Below are 24,382 nucleotides of genomic sequence, written 5' to 3'. Positions count from 1 at the left end.
TATATCCCGATAAAATCAGGTATAATCAAATATAGAAAAGAATTCACTTCGAAGTAGTTTGCCGCATGCTTTAAAAACACATTTTGTATAAAACAAATAAAAACATTCTTCTTCGGCACAGTTCTACGAACACGGAAAATCATACACAGAGCGAATTGTGTTGTTAATGTTTTCTTTTCCATTTATTATTGATGACAGAACATTTTCTAACTACAATGAAAGATTACAGTTTTTCAATAATCGTGTCTATTAAACGCTATTTTAAACATTGGTAAAAAATATAAGCTAGGTTGGTCCTCGGTTATTATGCTGACCGAAGGCCAAGCAAATCTTACATTATGAGTGGCAGCGAAACCGCGCTTTATGTAGTTTTCTTTTCGGTTTTAAGCATATGTAGCGTTACTTTAATAACTCCGATGATTTTTAGTCCACAGAGTAGGTATGTGTATATAACTTTTGGACGCCAATGCACTTTCTCATCTATAAAGCAATAGTTTTTTATTTATTTATTTTTTTTTATTAACTCGATTACGTGAAGAACAAAATGTTCTGTGATGTATGTATACATATATATATGTATACATACATATATATATATATATATATATATATCGTTTAAAACTCCCTCGCGTTTTCTATTCAGTACTTTCTTTTTCTTTCTTCTCGCATTTCTGTTTACTCAGACCAGGAATATACAAAACTTTATGCGAAACAACCAGTTAACGTTACGATTGCAATTCGAGAACTCGAAAATTCTAAACTATACGATTGATTACTTCGCTTGAATTCTATTTTTGTAAATTCCTGGTCTTGCAAGATCTTGCAACATTGAATAGATACAAAACAGTTGGCACGGGAAATGTTTGTTTTTTTTTTTTTATACAAATAGAAAGTGTGTACAATTGTTTACACTGTAAACTTTACAATATCAAAGATAACGTGTGTGCGAGTATGTGTATGTGAGAGTGTGTATACGTGAGAGTATCTCGCGCGGCGGTATGTTTGTTGAACAAATCAATGAAGTTTGTTTTACTTAGATGTGTCAGTTTTATGTCAATATCGAGAAAAGAGAACGCTTCCTTTTTTCATCATCACTAATTTAATATAAATATGACAATCAATAGTGTTGGGATAAAGAATTCTTCATGACCTTTTTTACGTGCGTGTGTGTGATGAATTTCTAAAACAAATATATATCCAAATGACACGATATAGAAGCGATTTGTCGTCTCTTTTATCTCGTTCAAACTCAACAATTTTATCGCTATTAGTATAGATTGGAGATTTTGTTTTTTGATACGATTTTAAATAAACGCAGAGATACATTTATGTCAAGAATTTACAATTAAATGTAACATTACAATTTAATGTAACAAATCTACTATTTAGTTCCCTCTCTTGTACGCTGCGTGTTAATATCCTATTCAATTTATTTTATAATTTACGTATTTTTTTTTTTTTTGCGCAGGAATATAATTTCAATACACATCGAGAGTGCTATCGAATACAACGCAATTTCAAACGTATTATATGTATATTTATAGTCGCTAGATACTTTCATCATTTCTGAATTGTTGTTCAAATAATTTTCTAATTTGCTAATAGAGATTTTGAATGTAGCAAAGTGTGAACACACACGGAAGGGCCGTATAGCTCGGATTTTTGGACCCGGAAGTAAAGTTCGCAAAAAGTGAGCCTATATGTACGATATGATAATGGAAATAAAATACATATGTATATACATATATATACGCTAATACATATATATATATATATATATATATGTATATACATATATATGCATATAAAATCACTAAAATCACCTAGTCTTCGATATTATATTTTCGTGCTTTGTAAAACTTAACTTGTGGTAAAGGAACTTTCTCTTTCATAATAACTGATAGTGTACAGGAATGTGAGTGTGTAAAGATAAAATGTTTGCTTTATAGAAAAAAAAAAAAAGACCTATCTATTGTTTTGTCAGAGACCTTGTGTTTAATGGATATGACTAAAACCAACCAAAAATTTTTTAATCGATATTTTCGCTTCTATAAAACGTTGTTTACGAAAAGTATCTGGCTTATTGGAGCGCAAAGTCTAAGAAGCCTCAGTTTCACCATCCCCGATTAATTTAATCGGCTAAGATAATATTGATTATCCGTAATCTAATTTCTTTAGCAGAGCTGTCACACTTTATTATTTTTATTTTATCGCATCTAAGACAGATAATGTACATAAAATTACTTTATTGTTTGTGCATTATTTTATTATTTGTGCACAGCAATAAAACTTACATATTTCACACGAAACAATTCGTAATTGGAGAAAAACAAATTGATCGCGAGAAAAATGTGGTTTCGATTTTTTTCCTGAGAAATTTGAAAGAATATGGAAATGAAAAATAATATTAGATTGTGTTTGAAACTACAACTTTTTACAGTTTTCGAAATCTCGAGCTGTTGGTTATTCCCGGCGACAGAGTTGATCGGAGAAGTGACGAAACTAACTAACGCGCTTTCTCAAACTGGTCAAGTTCGTGGCCAGGTAAAGCTCGTGTAGACGTGCTTTAACGCGAAATATTATACATACTTGCGATTGAATTCGCAACGAATTAATCATCATGATTGATCGCGCGAATGTGGTATACATTACGTTCAGGCCCGCGTTAAACATTATTAAACGTAAATTGATGTTTACACATACGTTAGAATAATAGTGTATACGTTATATCTACAGGACCGCGTTATCGAAACATTATTAAACGTATAAATTGAGGTTTATACGTACGTTTAATAAGTTTAATGAAAAGTCGATCAGCGGTGAGAAATCGTATTTCGACACACAAAACATGTGAAAAATAGAAGATACGATGGCTCAAAATAACCTGATAAAATTAATAAATCGATTTCTAACAATAAACAATTATATATGTAAAAAATGTAACACTTTATATATATATAATAACTTTATAATATGTGTCACTAATGTTAATAACTCTGATCATTGCAAAATTTCGGATGTTTTTTTTTTTATATAATGAATATACAATATATAGATTTACATTTTTTTTTTTTCACAAGAACAAATATCGAACGCTGTAAACGATTTTTTTCTTCGATATGTAAAATCACGTTTTCGTTCACTTTCATGTATACGAGAAAGGATATGTATTTGGCGTTTAATAATCAGCCGTCTTTTTCGTGCGGCTGTGTGGCAGTTTTGTTTTGTTTTTTTTTTGTTTTTTTGTTTTTTTTTGTTTTTTTTTACACACAATAAACGAAACCTTTGCTTACACAATGTTTTCAATGCATCATATGCAACATTATATGCGTAAAGAGAATGCGTGATATTGTGAATAAGTATTTAATAATAACTTTTTTTTATTGCTGGTTTTCTTCGCAGCGCTCTAACTTTATATACTTTTTCGATAGCGATATTTTTTGTGATTATTTTAAATAACGAGCAATTCTACCGTTCATAAAAATCTACAAAAAGCTCTCTTATAAATATACTTAAACTTCTCGGAACGAGAAAGATTATTTTCCGCGAGGATTTCATATTTATCACATTCGAAAATTGAAGAGAATGAATTATTTTACTTTTTCTCTTTGCACAATCTCTAGTTCGAAATAAAATACAAAAAAAACAATTCTAAGAAGTAAGTGGCAAAATGCAATTAAAAAAGTTTAAAGAATCTTGTGGAACGTTCGATAATAATCGAAAAACAATAGTGTTGTGTATGGAATCTAAAATTAGATCTTTGCTTCCGTTTTATAATTCTAGAAATTATGAATATACAATATATAGATTTACATTGCAAATGCAATAGAATTCAATAATATCTTTCATTGAGCTCACTTTTCACACATTATTTATAGAGAATAAACTTTTGTCTATCAACTATAATTTCGTAAATGGATAAATTTCATTCGTATAGTCAGAGTCTACAACGTCTCTCTCACGAATTGATCTTTTTTTTTTCCGACTTTCGAGCAGAATATCGCAGGGAAGTCATTGTAAGAGTAGAAAGATCGATACAGCGCTTTCCACAATGCGAGATTGCGATACGGTTAACGTAAACGTGCACGCGAGATATTTCTTTTGTTGCTTTCTTTATCGCGCGTCAGGAAGACTCCGCTACGAAAACCAAAAAAAAAAAAAAAAGAAGAAGACCAAAAAGGATCCCGATAAACCGTACACAACAGAGCGCTGGAAAGCGCGCGCGCGCGCGCGCGCAGAAAACTCTGACCTGTTCTCCTTCTTTTGTAGCCACTTCTAACAACAAGGAGTTAAGGACGAGCATTGAAAAACTAGTTGGAAAGAGAGTGAGAAAGGGAGGGAGAGAGAAAAAGAGAAAACGCGCTCATCGAAAGAAGTTCGTCGAGAGCAGGAAGGCGATTAACAGCAAAGACAGGCGCGACGACACCTCGACGACACCCGAGCCCAGATTGTCCTGAATGACGTTGTCGTGGCATCGCGCGACCAGATCGAAGTCGACGACGTTCATGGGCTTGCCGTTGTACTCGAACGGCGAGATACAGTAGTTGCGACGCTGAAACTCGACGCTGTCGCCGCGCGCGAAGTCGCTCTCGAGGACGTTGTGCGCCTGGCAGTCGCACGGAAAGTGATTATCGATCGCGCTGATCGAGCTCACCTCGAGGATCACGTCTCGTGCGTGACGCGGTGCCTCCAGCACGTGGTTACCGCGGAACCGCAGTATCTCGACGTAGCTGTCGGAGCGCAGATGTAGACGCTCGATCAGATCGATCTTGTTGTTGAGCATGTTCAGGTTGTCCACGTGAGTGAGACCGGCGAATGCGTCCTTACGCATCACGCCGAGATCGCTCTCCTGAATGAAGAGCGAGCGCACGTACGACAGACCGCGGAACGTGTACGCCTGCAGCTCGGACAGATCCATGTAGCTGAGCTTGAGCTGACCGACGTGCTGCAGGCCCTCGAACGCGTCCTGCTCGATTGTGCGTATACCGGACGGCAGGATGAGATTGTTGACGTTGGTGAGGCCGGCAAAAGCGTGACTGTGGATCGTCTGGAGCGGATTATTGCTCAGCAAAATCACATTCACGTTGGAGGTGCCGGCGAACGAGTTACCCTCGACGTAACGGATCTTGTTGTTCGCCAGCAGCAGCACCGAGATGTTCTGCAGCGCGGCGAACGAGAACTTCTCGATGTACGGCAACGGCGTGTTCTGAATCGACAGCTCGCGCAAACGGCTCAGACCGCGAAACGCGAACGGCCGTATGGACGTGATGTTGTTCCCGTCCAGGGTGAGCTTACGCAGCATCTTGAGGTGTTTGAACGCGTCGCCCTTTATCACCGGGAAGTTGTTCTTCGTCAACGACAGATCCTCGATCGTCTCGGACAGGTCCTGCGTCGGTATGTCCTTGAGACCGCCTACATTGCAGATTACCTATAACGTGCGCCACACGCACACACATGAATAAAATACGAGTAAAACATGCAGATAAATGTTATTTAATTTTTACAGATATGTATATACATATTTATATGTACATATAAATATTTTTATATATTATAACCTGCTTCGGAGAAAGACAAAAACACTTTTGTACACGACATTCCGAACTCTCCGTCGTGGTCATCTCCAGATCGGAGGTAAACGTCAAGTCCGCCGCTGCTATGCATAGCAGGTAGTAAATGCAGATCTAAACAGAAACGCAATCGTTCATGAAGGTACTTAGTATTTTTCTTCCGATTGATTGTTATTCTAATACTAGCTTTTAGACGATATGCGTCATCTGTAGTAATCATAACGCCATCGTAACGCCACTTTATACGTTAACATGATATATTGTACGAATGTTATCATATGTCACAACGTTATCGTGCCCTGATCGTCTATCGACAGCGAATTTCGTGTTGCGGTAGTTCAAGCGAACACGTACTCGGGTTGTTGTAACATCATCGATTTCCGCGGAACGCGAGTCTTATCGCGATAAGAATTACAAGCGAGATAAAAGTCGTTGACCGATTGTCCCTTACCAAGTCAATACGCATCGTTCAAAAGACTTTCCGCTTTTCGGAACGTCTTCTTTCGCGCATTCTCGAGAAACACGCGCGTTCTCTCTCTTGAACACGCGTGTTTTGCCTTGCATTGTATTTGGGACCGCGTGTGCGGCAACGGCATGCAAATGCACGCGAGTAAGAGCGCGCGCGCGCCCGAGCTGTACAATTTGTGCACTTCTCTTTCTTCTTCTGCATGTCGCGTACCTGCGCACTGCGATACATCAATCCCGGGATTTTTACGACGCATGCCTCGGCATATCCGGGGATGAAAACGTCACCACGCGACGACGGTGGGCGAAGGTGGGATGTATATCTCTAGGAGCGAAACGAGGCCATCGGCTGAGAATGGTCGTTGACACACCACTACCGGGACACTACCGCTCTCTTCACCCTCCGGCGCTGCTCGCAAGAGCAACGAACACGCACCCTTTGCTCGCGCGTGCACGCACGTTGCGTGCGCGTAATCCGCGTAAGTCGTGCGCGCGAAACACCCACGATCTCGCGCCCCCACGTTTCCTGCCGTCCTCACGCTGCTGGTATCTCGCGAAATGCGAACGAACGACCGGGCACGGACCACGACGTCGTTCCGGGCGGAGCGTAATTTCAGCATCCGGCGCGGCCGCATTCGCCGGCTGGGCTCGGAGCTTTATTTCTCCTCCGAACCACCCTCTCGCGCAACCCACCCCCCACATCTCCTGATGCCGCCGCCGCCGTTGCCGTTCGAAGACGTGTTCTGCGCAAGCTCGTAATTATTCTCCCCGCGCGCGTATCGAGGAATGAGGCTTATTAGCGAAATGTACCTGTATGTTTCTCTCTCTCTCTCTCTCTCTTTCGTTTCCTCCTCTACTGGACTTCTTCTTTTCCTATCCGCTTCACTGCGTACCCCTGGAATCACTGTCGAAATCCTGATGATTCCGCGTACGTGCGCTCACGTTTCTACGAGAGGTCTCATTTTTGTTATTTAAGTCTTATCCAATATATCTTCTCCCCGATACACTTTGTAGAAGCAAGTAAAACCGTCTCTTCAATTTTGTTTTTGTTGTTTTTTTAACTTTTAAAATTTGCAAAATTAATTGACAAGTAATTTGAGATTAATTTTGATATCGTTGACAAAGCTATTTTATCATTTTCGTTCCATGTCTGATCGATCTTTTTGCGAAATATTATAATATTAAAGTGCATTTCTTGTTAAATTATTATACATTACGAATTTGTATGATGTTGCTTTTACACGAGAAAAGTGACATCGTAAAAAAGTGAACATTTCTCGAGATTTAGTTTTTCATCGAGTCAACTTCTTTTATTTTTTTCTATGTCATCGAATATACAAGAAAAGATATAATACTGGATATAACTCCGTTAGAGTTTACATGATATATATCTCATTTACTTTACTCAATTAATTTACATACAAAGTAAAACTGATCGAATCCTTTAAATGCTTTATCTACACTAACGCATGTATGTATGAGTGTCTTGTTTTCACAAACACCCACACACACGCACACACATAATTTGTGACATGCATTACGAATAATCGAACTCAACATGCGTGTACCATAATCAAGGTAATCTATTTGATTGAAAAGGTAAGTTTTTTGAGATATCACACAATTTGTAATATATACATTGTAGTTTAAAAAATACATTAAGATGGAAAAAAATATTCACAGTATCAACCAAGTTTCAAAACAGTTTACTTGAAAAAAAAGTTATATCCTCCGAGAGAAAAAATGACATCTTTATTTTTATTTACCTGATGAATCATTTACGTAATTTCTGAGCAAAATCTTATTGGGTGTTATCTTAAGTGTTATCTCAGTCAGATTTTGTGGAAAATTTTGCAAAGCACCAATCCTCGAGCTTGTGATGCCAATTCATTGTGGATTTCAGCACAAAAGTGTTTTCAGTCTGTAAAATAAAAGTTAGTTAAACAAGATCTCTTTCTTTATTCGAATACTTTTTTTATTCTTTTTTTTTTATTCTAATATTCAAATTCTTAAATTTCAATAATAAATAAGTATGATAATAATAGAGCATAAAATGTATAAAGTAATGGTCATATTTTATCGCAAATAAAATACATACCCATCGAAATAGAAAAAATAAACATAAAGTAATACTTTTTTATTTTATATAATATCTGCATGTTATCTCACTCACAATAATAAGCAATCTGTTTGACATATAAAAAGAGATTAGATAATTGCTTATTATTATATTTGATATTTGAGCAGGAAACAATGGAACAATAACATGTGTGGAACACTGCGTGCACAGTACAATTTTTGAATTGATCGAAAATTGATACATATTTGTCACAATCACGTATAACGCGTTACAGAAGAGTTTTTGTGCAATAAATCTGAAATGACTCAAAATATTATTGTCACTACCTCGCCTCTTGATTCTTTCTTTCTATTTCTAACTCACACTTCTTCTTCAGCGTGCGCGTACATTTATATGCCATTTGGCATACTAAAAATGTGTATCGTGAAGCACTACTGTGTACCCGTGCCTCTTGATTCTCTTCTTCTAACTCACACTTCCTGTCATTTTATTACTTATACTTTTCTTCTGCTAGTTCATCTAGCTTTTGATTGCTGCCTGTCACTTCTGATAATTTTACTTAACTTAATGTTAGTAGCGCGTGATTCATCGCGCGTGAACTTGACGCGAGGCACTACCGTGCCTCTTAATCAATGGACATGATTACGAAGAAGGGAAAGGGAGTAGCGAAATAAACAACAACGATATACAAGATATACATGTATTTATGTAAAATTGATTTAAAAAATGACATAAAAGATACATATATATATATATACTTATATATACATATATATATATATAGAATTTATATAGAATTTATTTTAAAGATAACTAATAATGTAGTGTAAGTGAGATGTTGTAATGAGAAACAATTTAAAAACCTATATTTATATCTCTTATATCTCTTATATTTGTATTTATGTATATAACTTTTAAAAAGTTGTGCATCTTACATTTAAGAGGTAGGTGTGTACCTACCTCTAGTACCTACCTCTAATATCAAGTATATTAGATACTTATTATTATACTCGAATAAGAATATTCTACAAGCAATTGTATAAGATACACACGTTCTCGCGTATCGATTGAATTAATTAGATTTTAAGTAGATAATATGTATGTTGTGATTTTTTTGACATTTAATATTATATAAAAAAATAAATATATAAAGAACTATGAATATACATATATATGTGCGTATATGCGCCAAATACATTTGTATTGGTCTATTTCCGCATTTAGTTGTTATGATTTTTGTACTTCGTCGTAATAAAAGTTCAGTCTTTTAATATGTCACTAATTAACATCGTTTAGCGAGAAGTGTGTTGACAACTGTTCGCTTCAAAGCGATTGTTGAAGTGAACGTACAAATCGATTTTTGTGTTGTTAATTATTTATTTCGCAACAAAAATTCAGCGTAAAGCTTTCAATGACCGCCAAATTATTGTTAGTTTTGAACTTCTAGAACCGAAACTCTTTGTTAATTGTTACATAAGTAGTTTTTAAGAGAATATTCAGCATATATATTTGTCATTTGTAATGCACATACGCTATATTATGTTATGAGTCAAGTGTACAAAACGGTCCCGACATGTTTTTCTTTCACTTAGGTCTAAAATTACTGAATATTCTTTTTGGTCTTGTCATCCGAACGATTTTAGAAATCTTGAATGGGAAAAGAACTTAACCAATAATACGCTAATTTTGTACAAAATTCTTAAGTAAACGTGAAAGCACATATTTAAAAGCGTGCATTAAGCGTGCAAATAAAACTCTCTAATAATATTTCAAAAGGTGATGTGTATACTAAATTATATAAATATCGATTTGTTAGTATCGTCAGCCGTGAGAACACGGAAGACGTGCGTTATCGTCAAAACGTCAACGAGGAAATCAGCGAGAGGAAACAGTCCACATCTCTTTTTATTAGGGAAGTAGACCAATTTCACACTGACGCGCTGAGAGATTCAACCACGACTTGGTCAACCTTCTCCGTTACTTTGAGGAAGTTCTCCACTTTGGCAATCGCAATAGAATGTAAGTAGCTATCATCTCAACTCGCTATCACGGAGCTAACGCATCGAAAGTCATACTTTGCACGGTGGTTTTGATCGACAGAAAATTCCATTGGAACGCCAAAGTGCCTGTAGGATTTTTCCTCTGACAGGCAGTGCACCCTCTCTTTCTGGATTTTGAAGACAGTCGGCAGGACGCGATCGATTCATTTCGCTCGGATGTGCAGGGTAGCACATTTTGCGATGTTGAGTCGAAGTCCTACCGACCGCGCTTCGTTCTTTATCACGGTGAGCAACCGTCGCATCTTCCCTGGAGTCTTCGCTATTGGGGCAATATCATCTGTGCGTACGCCAAAATCGACCACCGCTGATCCCAAGATGTTTTATAGCTTGCGTCTAATGCGGTGGCCTCGCGTAACACAGAGTCGATCGCGAAATCGAATATAATCGAGCTTAGCGGATTTAACTTCAGAGTAGAAGGATCGGTGTAGTCTGCGGCATGCAACCCGTGCGCAAACGGGTTGTATCCCACAGCAATTTTCATACATGGAGCTTCACAAATTTAACCTTATTGGTCCCAATGTTACACTGGCGCAACGTCAATTTTATCGACGAACCAAATTTTACTATAGTTAAGTAGGGAATTCTGATTGATCGAGAATATTGGTTTGACGTGTTATAAAGTAGATTTTGAAAAGTTTGATTTGAAAAATTGATTAAGAAAATCAAGTATCATTATTGTTACGTATCATTATTGATAGAAATTCTTTCAGCTCTATTCTCATCTTTTGAATTTGAAATTATTCCGTTACGAGCCAGAAAAACGCCTCATCACAAATTCATCTTATAAAACTTCTTGTTGAAACATCTCATTGAACGTCTGGTTGAGGCTGCGTTCGGAAACATCACTCGTGTATATTTTATCTTTATTGCTCATTATATATAAAACAAAGATAGAATGACGCTCGTGTGTACGCGAGTGCTGTTTCCGAACGTGACGTGAAACTAGCCTAGAAGTTGTTTTGTTTTTTTAATTTATTCAAATTTTTTAGTACTAAAATTGATTCTAGGATTTTCACACTTCTCACATGGTTTTTTTTTTCAATAAAATGATAAGACATGTTAAACCTATGAGTTTCAGAATTTTCAGAATTTCTCTTTCACATAGCGAGACCAATAAGGGGCAACACTCTAGTTTTAGCAAGAGCGCGACGAATTGTTGCGAGACAGATCCAAACGCGTTGGATAAAGTCCAAACAGAAAAGTTAAAACGCGACAGGATGTCGTCATTTTGATTCACGGTGGAAATATAAAACTCTAATAATATTTAAAACAATTAGTGATGTTCATATTAGATTAAACATAGATATCTATTGTTTAAATTGAAGTCGTAGGAAAACAGACAAATATTAAATATTAAGACAAGTATTTATCAGATAATTCAGATGATAAGAGCAGTCTCTTCTGCAAAACAAAAGACCTGGATTCAGATCTTAGAATTCAAATTCAGTCATTTATTTTATGCTATACTGTTTTCCTATACTTATGATTTAATATCTAAACGTGAAATTAAGTTATTTGATATGATATTCCGTGATTTAATACGATGGAAAAATACATATGATCATATTTATTAAACTATTTATTACATAGGTTAGCATATATATGCCACACTATGCATACATACCTGTTTTATTAGTGTTATATTGCAATAATTATACATTGATAAATAATGTTACATAATAGCAATGTTAAATTCATATAACAGTAATGTAACAGGTATATAACACAATTATTAAACTTATGAAAAAAATTATTAAAATCATGAAACAAAGTAATATACTTATTACTACTATTAAGCCTTTGAGTCTTATCTTCCACTCCCTTTCTATTTTGTGTAGTTGTTTTATATTTCTTACATCTAATAGAACTCTAATTTTGTAACGTTTTTACGATCGCAATTCTTGCAATTTTCTGCCCATAAACTATATGGTATATTTTATTCTAGCGAGATAAAATTAAGTCTAATCCTTAGATTACTATAGGCGCATATATCCGTCCTGTTGCTATGCCTAAAAAGACGAATATATCCGCTCGATGAAATCTGCAATTTTTTTATCAGCTTATCTACTATCTAGAAATTCACTCTCTCGAATGCAAATTTGGCGGCAGACTGACAACAAAATCGAACAGATTTGCCGAAATTGTACAGTTTAATAATGAATCCCTAACAAAATTTTGACAAATGCGCAAAATTTGTCGCCAATTTGTAAATGACAATAATTGCAACAGATTTTTTGAAAAACACAAGCCTAATAAGTTTTTTTACAAATGATTTCTGTCGCAGTCTATTCAGAATTTGCAACCAATCAGTTCGCAACGTAGACATATACATATATCTTGATCTTTTATATATATATATATATATATATATATATATAGACATATACATATATATAGACAGAATGAAATCGATCGACAATGCAACGATACAAAAAAAGTGCCGCGACATCAATGCGATGCTAAATATATGTTTATGGTTTGCAACTTAACTAACAATTTGCTTATTAGGAATAGATATTGTTGTAATGTATATTGTTATTAATAGTTGCCGTTTAAAAATAAAACAGTTCAATTTTTTTTTGAGATCTTTGTCATTCTTGAGTACATGATTTAAAGTTTACTTTATCACAGTTACTGGTCTAGTTTACACCGATTGCTTAATACGCGTATTAAGTACTATATTCGTATTAAATCGGCTTGGTTTCAACAATGTAAACAATGTTATATTATAAGCTGGTACAATACGCTTTCTCCATGCGTATCGTATCAAAATGATACGCGTATCAAGCACATTTATAATGATGTAAACACTAAAACATTGACAAACACATTTTATTTGATTCGTGTATCAAAAAGATGTACGGTGTAAACTAGGCCACTATATTAAGATTCGATTTTTCTGCAGTTTTATCTCTCATATACTATTGTTTCACGTATTGTATAACAATAATATGTGGAATTAGTTTTGTCTTTTCTGTATTTTGATTTGAAACTTTGCAACTTTGTTTTATTTTCTTACGGAAGTATTCAATTGTAAAAAGTTATCAAAGAAAAAATGCAACAAGATCTATGTTGATAGGCTCAATAGTTTATATATATGTGTATATATTTATATATATATATATATATATATATATATATTTATTTATTTTTGTAAATATACATATATATTTGTTTGCTCTCTATAAGAATTCTATTGTAATAAATATGGAATGACTTGCGTAAATGAGGTAATACGTATGAGCTTTGGTTTGTGTTTGCAAATTGTCTGCATAGTCATAACATGTCAATTCTTTTTTTTTACTTATTCCGGTTTATCATATCCGGTTTAGACATACAAATGTTTGACAAACAATGTGCATCTTAATAAAACATATACCCCCGTATTTTCTATGCTCTAACATATACAATTAGTTTTTATATAATAGTTTTATATAATAGAACTACGATATAAAAACTTTTTCAAATATTTATTTTTTTTATTTCAAATATTCATCAAATATTTCTAATATTTACGACGACCAACAACGATTAAATACGCAAAAATATTACGGTCGTTGCAACTATTAAAAACTAATAAAGATGTTTTCTATTCTTGAATAATATAGAATAATATATATATATATATGTATTATTGATATAATAATACATATATAATCACATATATGTATTACAAGAAAATAATATAATAATTATTGTATAATCGTTGTATAATAATAATTGTATAATCGTCACTCTTTTAACATTGTATAATTATTTTATCATATAAAAATTACTATATTTAATATAGTAATTTTTGAGTAAAATATATTTTAACGCGCTTAAAGGACTTAAAAGACTAGTGATTTTAGGCTTAAAAAGATAGTGATTTGTAAAACAAAAGATTTCGATTTGAATTCCCATCAAGTCAACCTATGCGAAACGAATTGAGTAGTTTTATCACTTTTTATGATACGTTAGTAAGATAATTTTTCGTAGAACTTAGAGTTCTTAAGATGTATAAAAAATTTACTTCGCACAATTGAATCGAGATTTTTCTTGACAAATTTCAGAATTGTTTTGTAAAAGCGCTTTCCAGATTTGATTCCCGTCACTTGACATTTTTTCACAGTCTTTTCACTCGTATACTGTTTCACATATTGAATAATATATGATTTAGGTGTGGAATTAATTTTGCAGGATAAGTCTGTGAATAAAAAATGTTTTTTTAGGCACTGAAACTGCTCAAACACACAATATATTATTGGTAGGGAAAAGGGAAAAAAATGACTTAGTTAAGAGCAATAAAAACAAAAGATCCAATTTCTGATCAAAAATCATGCAAAATCGTCTCTTTCTGTATCTCAGTTGCACGTACACACAAATGTGATTTTAAATAAATTTAGTTTGATTCTGCGTGTTATTCATATCACACAAGATACAAATATTTTTCATAAAATGAAAATTATTCATACGTAAATTGTGAGCGATTCATGAGTGTATGTGTGTGTATGTATGCGTGAAATGGAATGCGTACGAGTAAAATATATATATGTGCGTACAAATAGAAAATAATTATATCCTACAAAGTCGTTGTATTAAAAAGTCTTGTTTATAGATTTATTCTATGACTATAAGTATTGAACACAATAATGGAGACACAGAAAGTTTATAAATCTGCGCACTACCGCTAAGTTTGGATCTGTGAAAGAGATTGTAGATTCTTGTCAAAATGATTTCTCGTTGCTATTTCTGTACGCAATTAAATACGTCCGCAGAAATATATTCGTCATTATATATTAGAAATATACTATGCCCGACATAGTTTTACAAAATTACAATTTAGAAAAACTTAAAACATAATTGATGTGTCGTATTTTTAATTGCATTTAATTTCCGATAAACTTACACACACATTAAAATGATGTTAAATTATTGCACACATTTGCCATGTTTGGTCATGTTCAGTTTAATTCATTTGTATTTACATATTTACATGTAAGTTTGTAATTTATATTTATATGTTGAGATAATTGTAATTTTATATTTATAACAAGCTTAATTCCAAACTTTGCAGGTAGTACATTAATTTTAAATTGTGTACAATAAGTACACTTATATTGAATTATGACTTCTTTTTGTATTTTCTTTCTCTTACTTGGTTATTGTACAAAAGTTTAGTGTACATATAGGGATACTATTATATATGAGTATATAAGGCTAATAAGATCCAATAGCTAATAAGAAATGTTTCTTACTTGGTAAAAAAATATTTAAAAATGTATTCATGTGCATAAATTCATATAAAAACAGTCTTGTTAAAAAACCAGTCTCGTAAAATTATATATTCTGAGCAAATATAAACAATATTTGAGAAAATAAAAATCCCGGTTTAGTCGCTTATGACAAACCGTTTTCCTGTACTTTATTTATTTAATATATCCAAACGTGGAATTAGTTTATCTTGTAAGTGTGTTTGTTTGGATACATTATATTATGAGGTATATTCTATGAGGTATATACACTAAATATATAAAAAGCTAAAAGTTTCCTCGGATATAAAAACATAATTTTTCTAATGTTTCAAATCCCGTCGAGAATAATATTTTACTCTCGTAATATTACTAATATTCAACTACACGTAATATTATCAATATTCAAAACGTATTACTTGTATATCTGTATAATATATATATATATATATATAATACCCTTTATATGACTTCTATATCTATCTATTTATATATCTATCTATTTATATATCTATATATTTATATATCTATCTATTTTATATATCTATCTATTTAACATTACGTTGACATGACTATTACTTTCTTTTTTACACAGAACATCATCAACATTTTTTTAAGGACACAAAATTGTACTTTCACAATTTAATTACTCTATGGTATGATGAAATCTGGAATTAGTTTTCGAAACATTTGACGTATAAAGTAGAAGCACTAAAATTAGTTTTACTTATCATGTGGTCGATAGCGTTTTTTTGAGAAAAGTTTTATTATTTATAGTATAAATCATTTTTTTGTAACATAATATATAAATTTACATATTTTTTTCATATATAGATTTATTTGTATATATTTTTTTATTATATATATAGATATGTATATAATATTAATTAATAATTTTGATATCATTAATTGTAATAACATACTTTGAATCTAAGTTTATTATAAGTGATAATTTTTCTCTCAGTCTTTATCTTGAATAAAAAAGATTATATAGTATACTTATTCTATGAGGTATATTTATAAGGCATATTTATGAGGTATATTTATGAGGTATATTTATGAAGTATATTCTATGAGGTATATTTATATGAGTCATAACTGCCCTATGAGATATATTTTTTTTTATATATCTGAAAGTGTAAATCGCAAAATGTGTTTGAGCAGTGTAAAAAGTCAGTCCTTATTGCAATTAAATCCCGGATAAAAACGTATCTCTAATTTAAAAAAAAAGCATATCTCTAACTTAAAAAATACCACATGGTTTCTAAAAATTAATTAACTTGCGATCTCGCTAACAAAATTTTTCACTGTATTTATTCACTCACAACAAACAATGTCGGGCAAATTGCGTAGCAAATTGCGCTCATTTTCAATTTGATTGTAAAATAAACTGCTAGTACCAGAACTATATAGTTTAGTGAACTAACCTTTGTGAAGTAATCTCTAAATTATACACATTGTCAGTAATAGCAGTGCATTTTGAACACATTCTTTCTATAGAAGTTATGTATAAGTTCAAATTTTTTTCGCATCTGAGACATAAAAATATTAAGATGGTAAATAAAGTAAATAATGTCTCGTTTCTTTTCTAATTTCTCTCTCATAGCTCTCTTTATATAGTTCTTGTATAATTATCTCTCTGTTAATATTTCATTGTTTTATTAACGTTAGCATGCTAATACAATAAAACACAAAACAAAAATAAATAACATATTTAACAAACAACTTTAACGATTGGTTGCTTGCGTTTCAGTCTTCTTTCACTCAGTCTTTTATTCTTTGTATATAGGCATTTGATTTTCTCTTTTATAGATGAATGATGTCAACGTTATTGATACATATGTGTCTTCGCTTCTACGTCTGTGCAAAATTACAAAAAAAAAAAAAATATGTAAAATGATCTATTGGATGAAATTCTTTTTTTTTTGGTTACACAAGTATCAACTAAAAGCCGTCCTATCACGGAAGGGAGGAAAAGTATCGCCATGTTTTCTACGTGATTTTAAACAGAAAAGCGATGAAAATGAAAAGAGAGAGAGAGAGAGAAGCCTAATTTTGGTCGTTGTCCGATTGCTGATCGGCATCCTGTGTTTCTTCCTTGATCTTATCCTGTGTGGAAGGTTTCAATGTCACCACCGGCGTGTCAAACTTACGACTCGACATCGAGAGATCCTCCACCTCGTATTTCTCCCCTGTCTCGTCTTTGATACTTAGCTGCTGCATTTGATTAGCGTAACGTATAACCGGACTTACAACGCAACGCGCGCTTGAGTCTGATGCCGAATCGTGATCCTGTCGTATTTTCTTGACATTGCAACCGTTTTTGTTGTCGGTTTCGGACGGAGTATTATAAATGCCGTTCAAGTTATCGTCGGTATCGTAAAAGGAACTTGCCGTATTGTTGCCATTGGTAGACGAGCGCTTGACCCGCGCGATACCGAGTTTCTTCACCTTATCGTAAAGAGTGCGCGAAGGTACATTGTACTTACGGGCCGCTTGCACCGCGCTCATGCCTTCTTTCACCGCTGTTATCGCCGCATCGATTTCCGCTCGGGTGTACTGTTTGTATCGTTTCCACTCAGGTTTCGCAGGCAGATCTTGACAGATAACAAAGAACAAAAATATATAAGTGGAACAAAAGTTTAAAAATATATTTCTCTTATTACTTATCGATCGGTTTTATGCATCGTCAAATTGTAACAGCGCACGTACATACCTGTTGATTTCTCTTTTGTTGGTTCTCTCTGTTTCGGCGACTTTTTCTCTTCTTCATCTATGTCGGGCGGGCTGAGAGGTGATTCCCTTCTGTGAGTCAGGTCGATACTAGTAGAGATCATGTTGTTCATAGGGTGATTGTGATAATAGTGCAAATTGTCAAGAGCGGACGACAGCAGCGAGTTCTGACCGAGCGCCGTACGCAGTATCGGCGTGTCGCTTAATTTCAATCGATTCTTGTTAAAGGTTTCTGTTAAGGTTCTTCCTATAAGATTATCATAGGCTTCGTAGTTATGGTGGGTGGTGCACTCGGGCGAAGTGTTCAAGCCCACTGCGGGGGGTCGGTAGAAGTAAGAAATCGTATCGGTTCTCGGTAAATATTGGCTTCTATCACTGTAGGTGGAGTGCGGCGGTGACGAGTGGACGCTGCTACTAGACGCCATTACTGTATCTCTGTTTGTGGTACTGATAGCGGGCGGTGGTGACACATCCCTGAGCTGGGTCGGGGTTTTGTCGTCATCTCTACTGTTCATATCTACTAAACCCTTCACTTTTAAAAATTCCGCGGTCATCAGCAGACCGGCAAGCTGATCCTGCATAATGTTCACCTCGCCGTTATACATAAAGTCGATTAATGCCTGCAAGTCGATGTATTGGATGTCTTTGAATATGATCGTCGGATGTTTGCACGGCGATTCTTCGAGAATCTTTCGTAAGTAAGGCGAGCACGCGGCTAGGATCAGTTTGTGGCACTTGATGGTACGGTTTTCCACGGCAAGAGTCACGTCGGTAAAAGCTTCTTTCTTTAATAAATCGTGAAAGATATTTATCATGTTATTTTGATGATTGTTCCAACGGAGACAGTAGTGTGCACTCATCTTGATGTTCTTCTGTGTTGAAACTGCAGCTGGAAACACACAAAACATAATGTTACTATCGAGTGAACTGGTAGTAATTTAGCTCTATGCTTAAACTCTATTGCAATTCTCTATTGCAAATTAAATATTTAAATATTAATAAAAAATATTAAAGACGCGTAAACACAAACTTAATAATAATTTCCGGATAATAAATCTTTGCGTTTCTTGTATATGTAGTTGCGTTTTTTTGTTGTGAAGGTTTACTCCGTTAACTTCCGAATATATGTGTATGCGTACGTATATAGAACGATTCTGTTGTAAAGACAAACACGTAAGTAATAAAATTTCACTCAACACGTAAGTAATCTTCGCGTAATAATAAACCGAAGACGCGTCTTTGCTCCACGAGTTCACTTTTCCGACTGTGTTAGATTTTCAGATTACGATATAATGAAGACGCGTTGTATGGTTTTTCATTATCGTTTTCCCCACTGCAAAAGTTTTCCAAGGGACACACCTCCCTTCCACTCCCGTATAGGACTGCACTTATCGCGATATGATTCACTCGACATAGTAATTTCAAGCTGGCTTATTTGGGCTTTGTCACGTGATTTGCCTTTGGTTCTTCTGCGATAGCGATTAAGATAAAGAAGTTCCAAAGGGCCTCTTATTTCTATGTTTTTCTGCACACATTAAATTTCCATTACACAAAATATTATCTCGATAGTTTTGACCAGAGGCGCGCTCTTTTTTATTTTTCGGCTTTGATACAACCAAATTGAAAATGCATTTTTTTTTATCGCGATTCACGAATCATTGGTAATGTACATTATAAACGACAGAATTAAATAATAATAAAGGTGATTTTTAAAGCAATTTTTCTAAAGCGATTTTAGATGTTCAACGACGCGAACGGAACATTATAGTTTTTTAGTGAGCACAACGGTTTTTTTAACGCGCATATCTATATCTTGCGTATCTATGTGTGACTTGCGATTGTGTAAGACAAGGATCTTTATGTTAAACGAATGATGTTATAGTTATTTCTATATATTTTTATTTTAATTGATAATTGACTTCAATTTATTGCAACAATGATTTTCGTAATTTTATATAATAAATATATATCTAATAAATATATATCTAAAATAACAATATCTTATACCAGTTGTAAATAGTGCTGTTTGGTGGGCATACGAATTGATGTTGTCCGTTGGGGGAGCGACGCTACGTTGCCGTGAATCGGTCCTACATGGAATTACATACTTGATGCGGGCAGCGGCTGCAATCGCATAGTCACTTTATTATCGTTTTAGTAGCATACTTTAATAGATATTATTAATAAAAAGTAAGTATTTTATTGTAATATAAATACAAAGAAAACTACAAATATATATTTGTATAGAAAAATAATTGTGAAATTTTTTTTGAATGCAATTAGAAAATAATGCAGTTATAAAACTTACAAGATTTTGCAACAAAATATTACCAACTTATACAAAAATATTATTAAATTATTACGCAAGCACCTTCTTGTGCACTAATGTGGTATTTTTTCTTTATTTATACTTTCAGAATCTTTCAAAAATTTTTCTACAATGCGGTTCGTTTCCTATTGTGTTATTTTCGTCGTTGCCAACTATCATTGGCGACAGGTGCGATAAAACCGAAATTTTTCAAAATGACTTTACTGTAGGAGGGTCCGACTCACGAGTAAGAAAACAGTCAGAATATTTCCGAATATTTCTCTGTCACTGCATTTTTTAGTTTTACTTAAAAAAATAAAACTGTTTTATTAGACTTTAACTTAATATCTTAAAATACATTTTTCAATCATTTTTAACAAATTTCTATGAACAAGAAATTTATTTATAAAACAAACAATATAAGTACATATGTTTTATTATAATGATCCAGCTCCATTAAAAGAAACTGTTAAACAAGAAAAATAAAACTGCATAAAGTTTTTCAAAAAAAGAGTTAAAATTACCGGTTAAAATGGCATAAATCTATAAAATGTATAATGTTCGGGAAAGCAAGGCTGTAAACAGATCTGAAAAAAAAATAGAAAAATAATCTGCAATATATATATATATATATAACAGATTTTTCTTAAAAATATATAGATACAAATATTATATACGACATGGAAACATTGTTTCAAATTAAGTAAGGATGTAGTGATTCATCTGTGCACAACGTGATGTGAATGATATGATCGATAAGCCAAGCAAATATGTGTGTCTGTGTGTGTGTTTTTCCTACCCTAGATAAACTTTTCATCATTCTAAAGATTATGGGAAACTTATGCTGTGCAATTCAAAGCAATCTCTTATGCTGTGCATTTGTATGAATAAATCCGTAAAATTATTGCTTGCGCGGCAATCGCAGATCGCAAGAAGTTGAGTTACAGTTTTATGTAAACTGCAATTCTGCATCAGCGTATTTGTTATATCCATAATTAAGATGAATAACTCAATTTCTCGTACATTTGAGCACCCTCATTTAGACAGTTTCGCGCATTTCACGAATTACCGTAACCTCACAGACGCAAATTGCTCACATTTACAAAAAAAATCTAGTAAGTCTTGTTATTAACAATCGTAATCCGCAAATTATATTGAGACAAGCACGCATAGAAAATATGAGTTTCTTGCTGGAAGTTCTTGCGATCTTGTTTTAATGTTAAAATTTTGTGTGCAAAATAGAAAAAACATTGTTCAAAAAAGTATATATGTAATATATATATTTTTTTATATTACAAATTTTTTCAATTTTAATATGTTATATTTATTATATTATTCTGCTTGTGAACCATTGCCGAATATCCTTAGGGGATACGCGTATCTTCATTTAAAAACATCAACAAGAATACGACAAAAAAGATGTTAAAAAAGTTTCGTTCGCAATGTTGATTTCGCAAAAAGTCAAGCATGACTTTCAAAACACGTCGATGAAAAATAAAACACACACACACATATGTGCACATATAGCGTTCATGTGACATAACTAAATGAGTAACCATATTATATTAAACAAATCAAACTATCACACACATATGATTATTATTGTTCCCGAATATGACCAGTTTTTTTTTTATTTTATTCAAAGTTGCACTTTCAAAATTCGAATTACGTATACAGTAGTAACCGTATCATCTCTCGTAGACAAATAAAGCAAGTTGTATTAGTTGATACAAAAATCCTATACTATATTGCGAGTTTTGAAATAATTAATAAGTTATTAATCTTTAGTCTCGCGGTTTGCGTGCTTATGGTTGCTAAGCGCGCGGCGATTTGATGAGAGAAAATAAAACGTGGGGACGTTTTTTTGAAATCAAAATTATTCTCAATTATTTATTTTGATTAAAATCCATAAGAAATAATTTGTTTATTATTTAATAATTAATTATTTAGTTTGATTGAAAGTCAAACTTCTCTTATTGTGTCGCCATGCTCTTAGCAACATGAGTGATATGTGAAATGCCACACGGAAAAAAAAAGTTTTGCTATTATATGGTTAGCAAGAAAAATGGTTGACTCTACGAAATTTTTTGTTTCATCAACGAAATGTTTTGTTGGCAAAACAAAACTTTTAATAAACTTAACAAATGTTTTTTTGCTGGCCATATAGTAACTAATTTCTTGCTATTTTAGCAAATCTTTTTTTTCCGTGCAGATAATGCGTCTTCTCTTAGACGCGGATATCTTTGTAAATTAATAGCTGAATAATTATTGCAAATTTCAAAAAATGATAAAAGATTTCTTGACTCACCAGTACAATTTATTCAATTTGCCTGCGAGAGATGACACAATTTTTACTGAACCTACATATTGTGCTTATATATTTTGTATATTTTTTATTGTATATATATATTTTGTATATATATATTTTTTATATGTAAAGGTGATAGTATAAAGCTTCAAGAAATTTCAAATAAATAATGAATCTTGGCTATTAAAGCAATAACACTGTTGTTAGAGTGTATGTGATTAAATCCGTTTATTATACAATTAAATAAATAAATAAGCATGAACGCTTTTGACCTTGTGTATTAGGTCCTTTTCAAATGCATATAGATTATATTGTAAAAAATAGGTCGCTCAATGTTGATCGTGGATATCCACACTAGCCATCCCGACCAACACTTTACAAAGGTGGAAATGAAAATGCCAATGCATTGCGCTGGCATTTTCATTGGCATCTACAATGCATTTGAAAAGGACCTAATACAAGGTCGAAAGCGTTCATGCTTATTTATTTATTTAATTATATAATAAACGGATTTAATCACATACACTCTAACAACAGTGTTATTGCTTTAATAGCCAAGATTCATTATTTATTTTATATTTTTTATGACGTATATATATGTATATATATTTTGTGTGTTTCTGTATGTATGTTACACTTTATATTTCCAATGTAATGAAGAATCTACATCGGAGAGGATAATTTGCGTGTACTTAGTTTTCACAAAACATTAAGTAATATAATTTTCAACCGAAGAGGATAATTTAACATTTAAATAGCTTAGTGAAAAATCTGACGAAACATTCGAATTTAAGTCTCGATTCAGTACAAGACGTGTCGATATTGAGTTTATATATACATGTATATATATTGTATTCCATTATATGTGCATATATAGTGCATATATATGCATGTGTGTGTATGTACATGTATATATATACATATATACATATATATATATATATATATATATTATATACATGTCAAACTCATAGCGACGCCACGTGTCTGTTTAACACGCGTCTCTCTTCACCGCGCCTCACCACCATTTTCACACTAAAGTATAACACAATTTTCACATACACCGGTGACAAGAAAGGTGTGCACAATTACGACAATTGATTTCATAAAACGCACATTTTGAAAATTAAAAAAAATTACCCGAAGTATTGTCAAGATGCACCTCCTCTCAGCCACTGCTCCGCTATCTGTAGTCCCTTATTTAACATTAGCAACGTACGAGGCTGTAGGAGATACTGTAGGAGAAGGCCATTCCAAAACGGAATGGGCGAACATCTAAAAAGAGAGGTTGGTTGAAGACCAGAGGGCGCTCTCTACGCATTATAGTATTACTTCTTAAATTTCCTGAATCCGTGTACGTGTATATGTCTAATGGCGCGACCAAAGGACGCGAAAACCTTTTCTAGCAGTTCACGAAACTTTCCTAAAGGTTCAATAAACTTTTAGCGCGAGGAACGCGCTATAAAGTGTACGTTGATAAACTGGAAGAACAAAAAGAAAAAGAGAGATAGGAGAAATAGAATACTTACAAATTGTATTAAAAGGTTGCAAACTCATTAGAAATGATGAATTAGAGAATATGTCGCAATGTTAATTAAAATGTTAAAAATTGCTTTAGCACACGACA

At 33.2% G+C, this 24,382-nt stretch overlaps 2 protein-coding genes across 4 annotated transcripts; both read right to left on the bottom strand.

Annotated features, from left to right (window-relative positions):
* Window positions 1-38: 38 nt before the first annotated feature.
* LOC109855418 (chondroadherin) lies at window positions 39-6,458 on the bottom strand. The gene is made up of 3 exons (XM_020429656.1): window positions 6,250-6,458; window positions 5,559-5,684; window positions 39-5,428 (listed from the first exon to the last, which is right to left on the bottom strand). The coding sequence occupies exons 1-3, from the start codon at window positions 6,265-6,267 to the stop codon at window positions 4,364-4,366; spliced, it is 1,209 nt and encodes a 402-aa protein (XP_020285245.1). The 5' UTR covers window positions 6,268-6,458; the 3' UTR covers window positions 39-4,363.
* Window positions 6,459-7,928: 1,470 nt separating this feature from the next.
* Window positions 7,929-23,981, bottom strand: LOC109855416 (protein abrupt-like). 3 transcript variants are annotated; one of them, XM_020429654.1, is made up of 5 exons: window positions 23,896-23,981; window positions 20,147-20,263; window positions 18,123-19,028; window positions 17,896-18,003; window positions 7,929-7,956 (listed from the first exon to the last, which is right to left on the bottom strand). In XM_020429654.1, the coding sequence occupies exons 3-5, from the start codon at window positions 18,997-18,999 to the stop codon at window positions 7,952-7,954; spliced, it is 990 nt and encodes a 329-aa protein (XP_020285243.1). In that variant the 5' UTR covers window positions 19,000-19,028; window positions 20,147-20,263; window positions 23,896-23,981; the 3' UTR covers window positions 7,929-7,951. The 3 variants fall into 3 exon arrangements, with proteins under 3 accessions (XP_020285243.1, XP_020285241.1, XP_020285242.1); XM_020429652.1 differs by lacking the exon at window positions 7,929-7,956 and having other exon boundaries at window positions 16,469-18,003; XM_020429653.1 differs by lacking the exons at window positions 7,929-7,956; window positions 20,147-20,263; window positions 23,896-23,981 and adding an exon at window positions 19,170-19,271 and having other exon boundaries at window positions 16,469-18,003.
* Window positions 23,982-24,382: the final 401 nt, after the last annotated feature.

This window comes from Pseudomyrmex gracilis, unplaced genomic scaffold (genome assembly GCF_002006095.1).
Source record: "Pseudomyrmex gracilis isolate BER0280 unplaced genomic scaffold, ASM200609v1 scaffold_88, whole genome shotgun sequence".
NCBI lineage: Eukaryota > Metazoa > Arthropoda > Insecta > Hymenoptera > Formicidae > Pseudomyrmex > Pseudomyrmex gracilis.
This window is presented reverse-complemented; position numbering and strand designations above follow the sequence as displayed.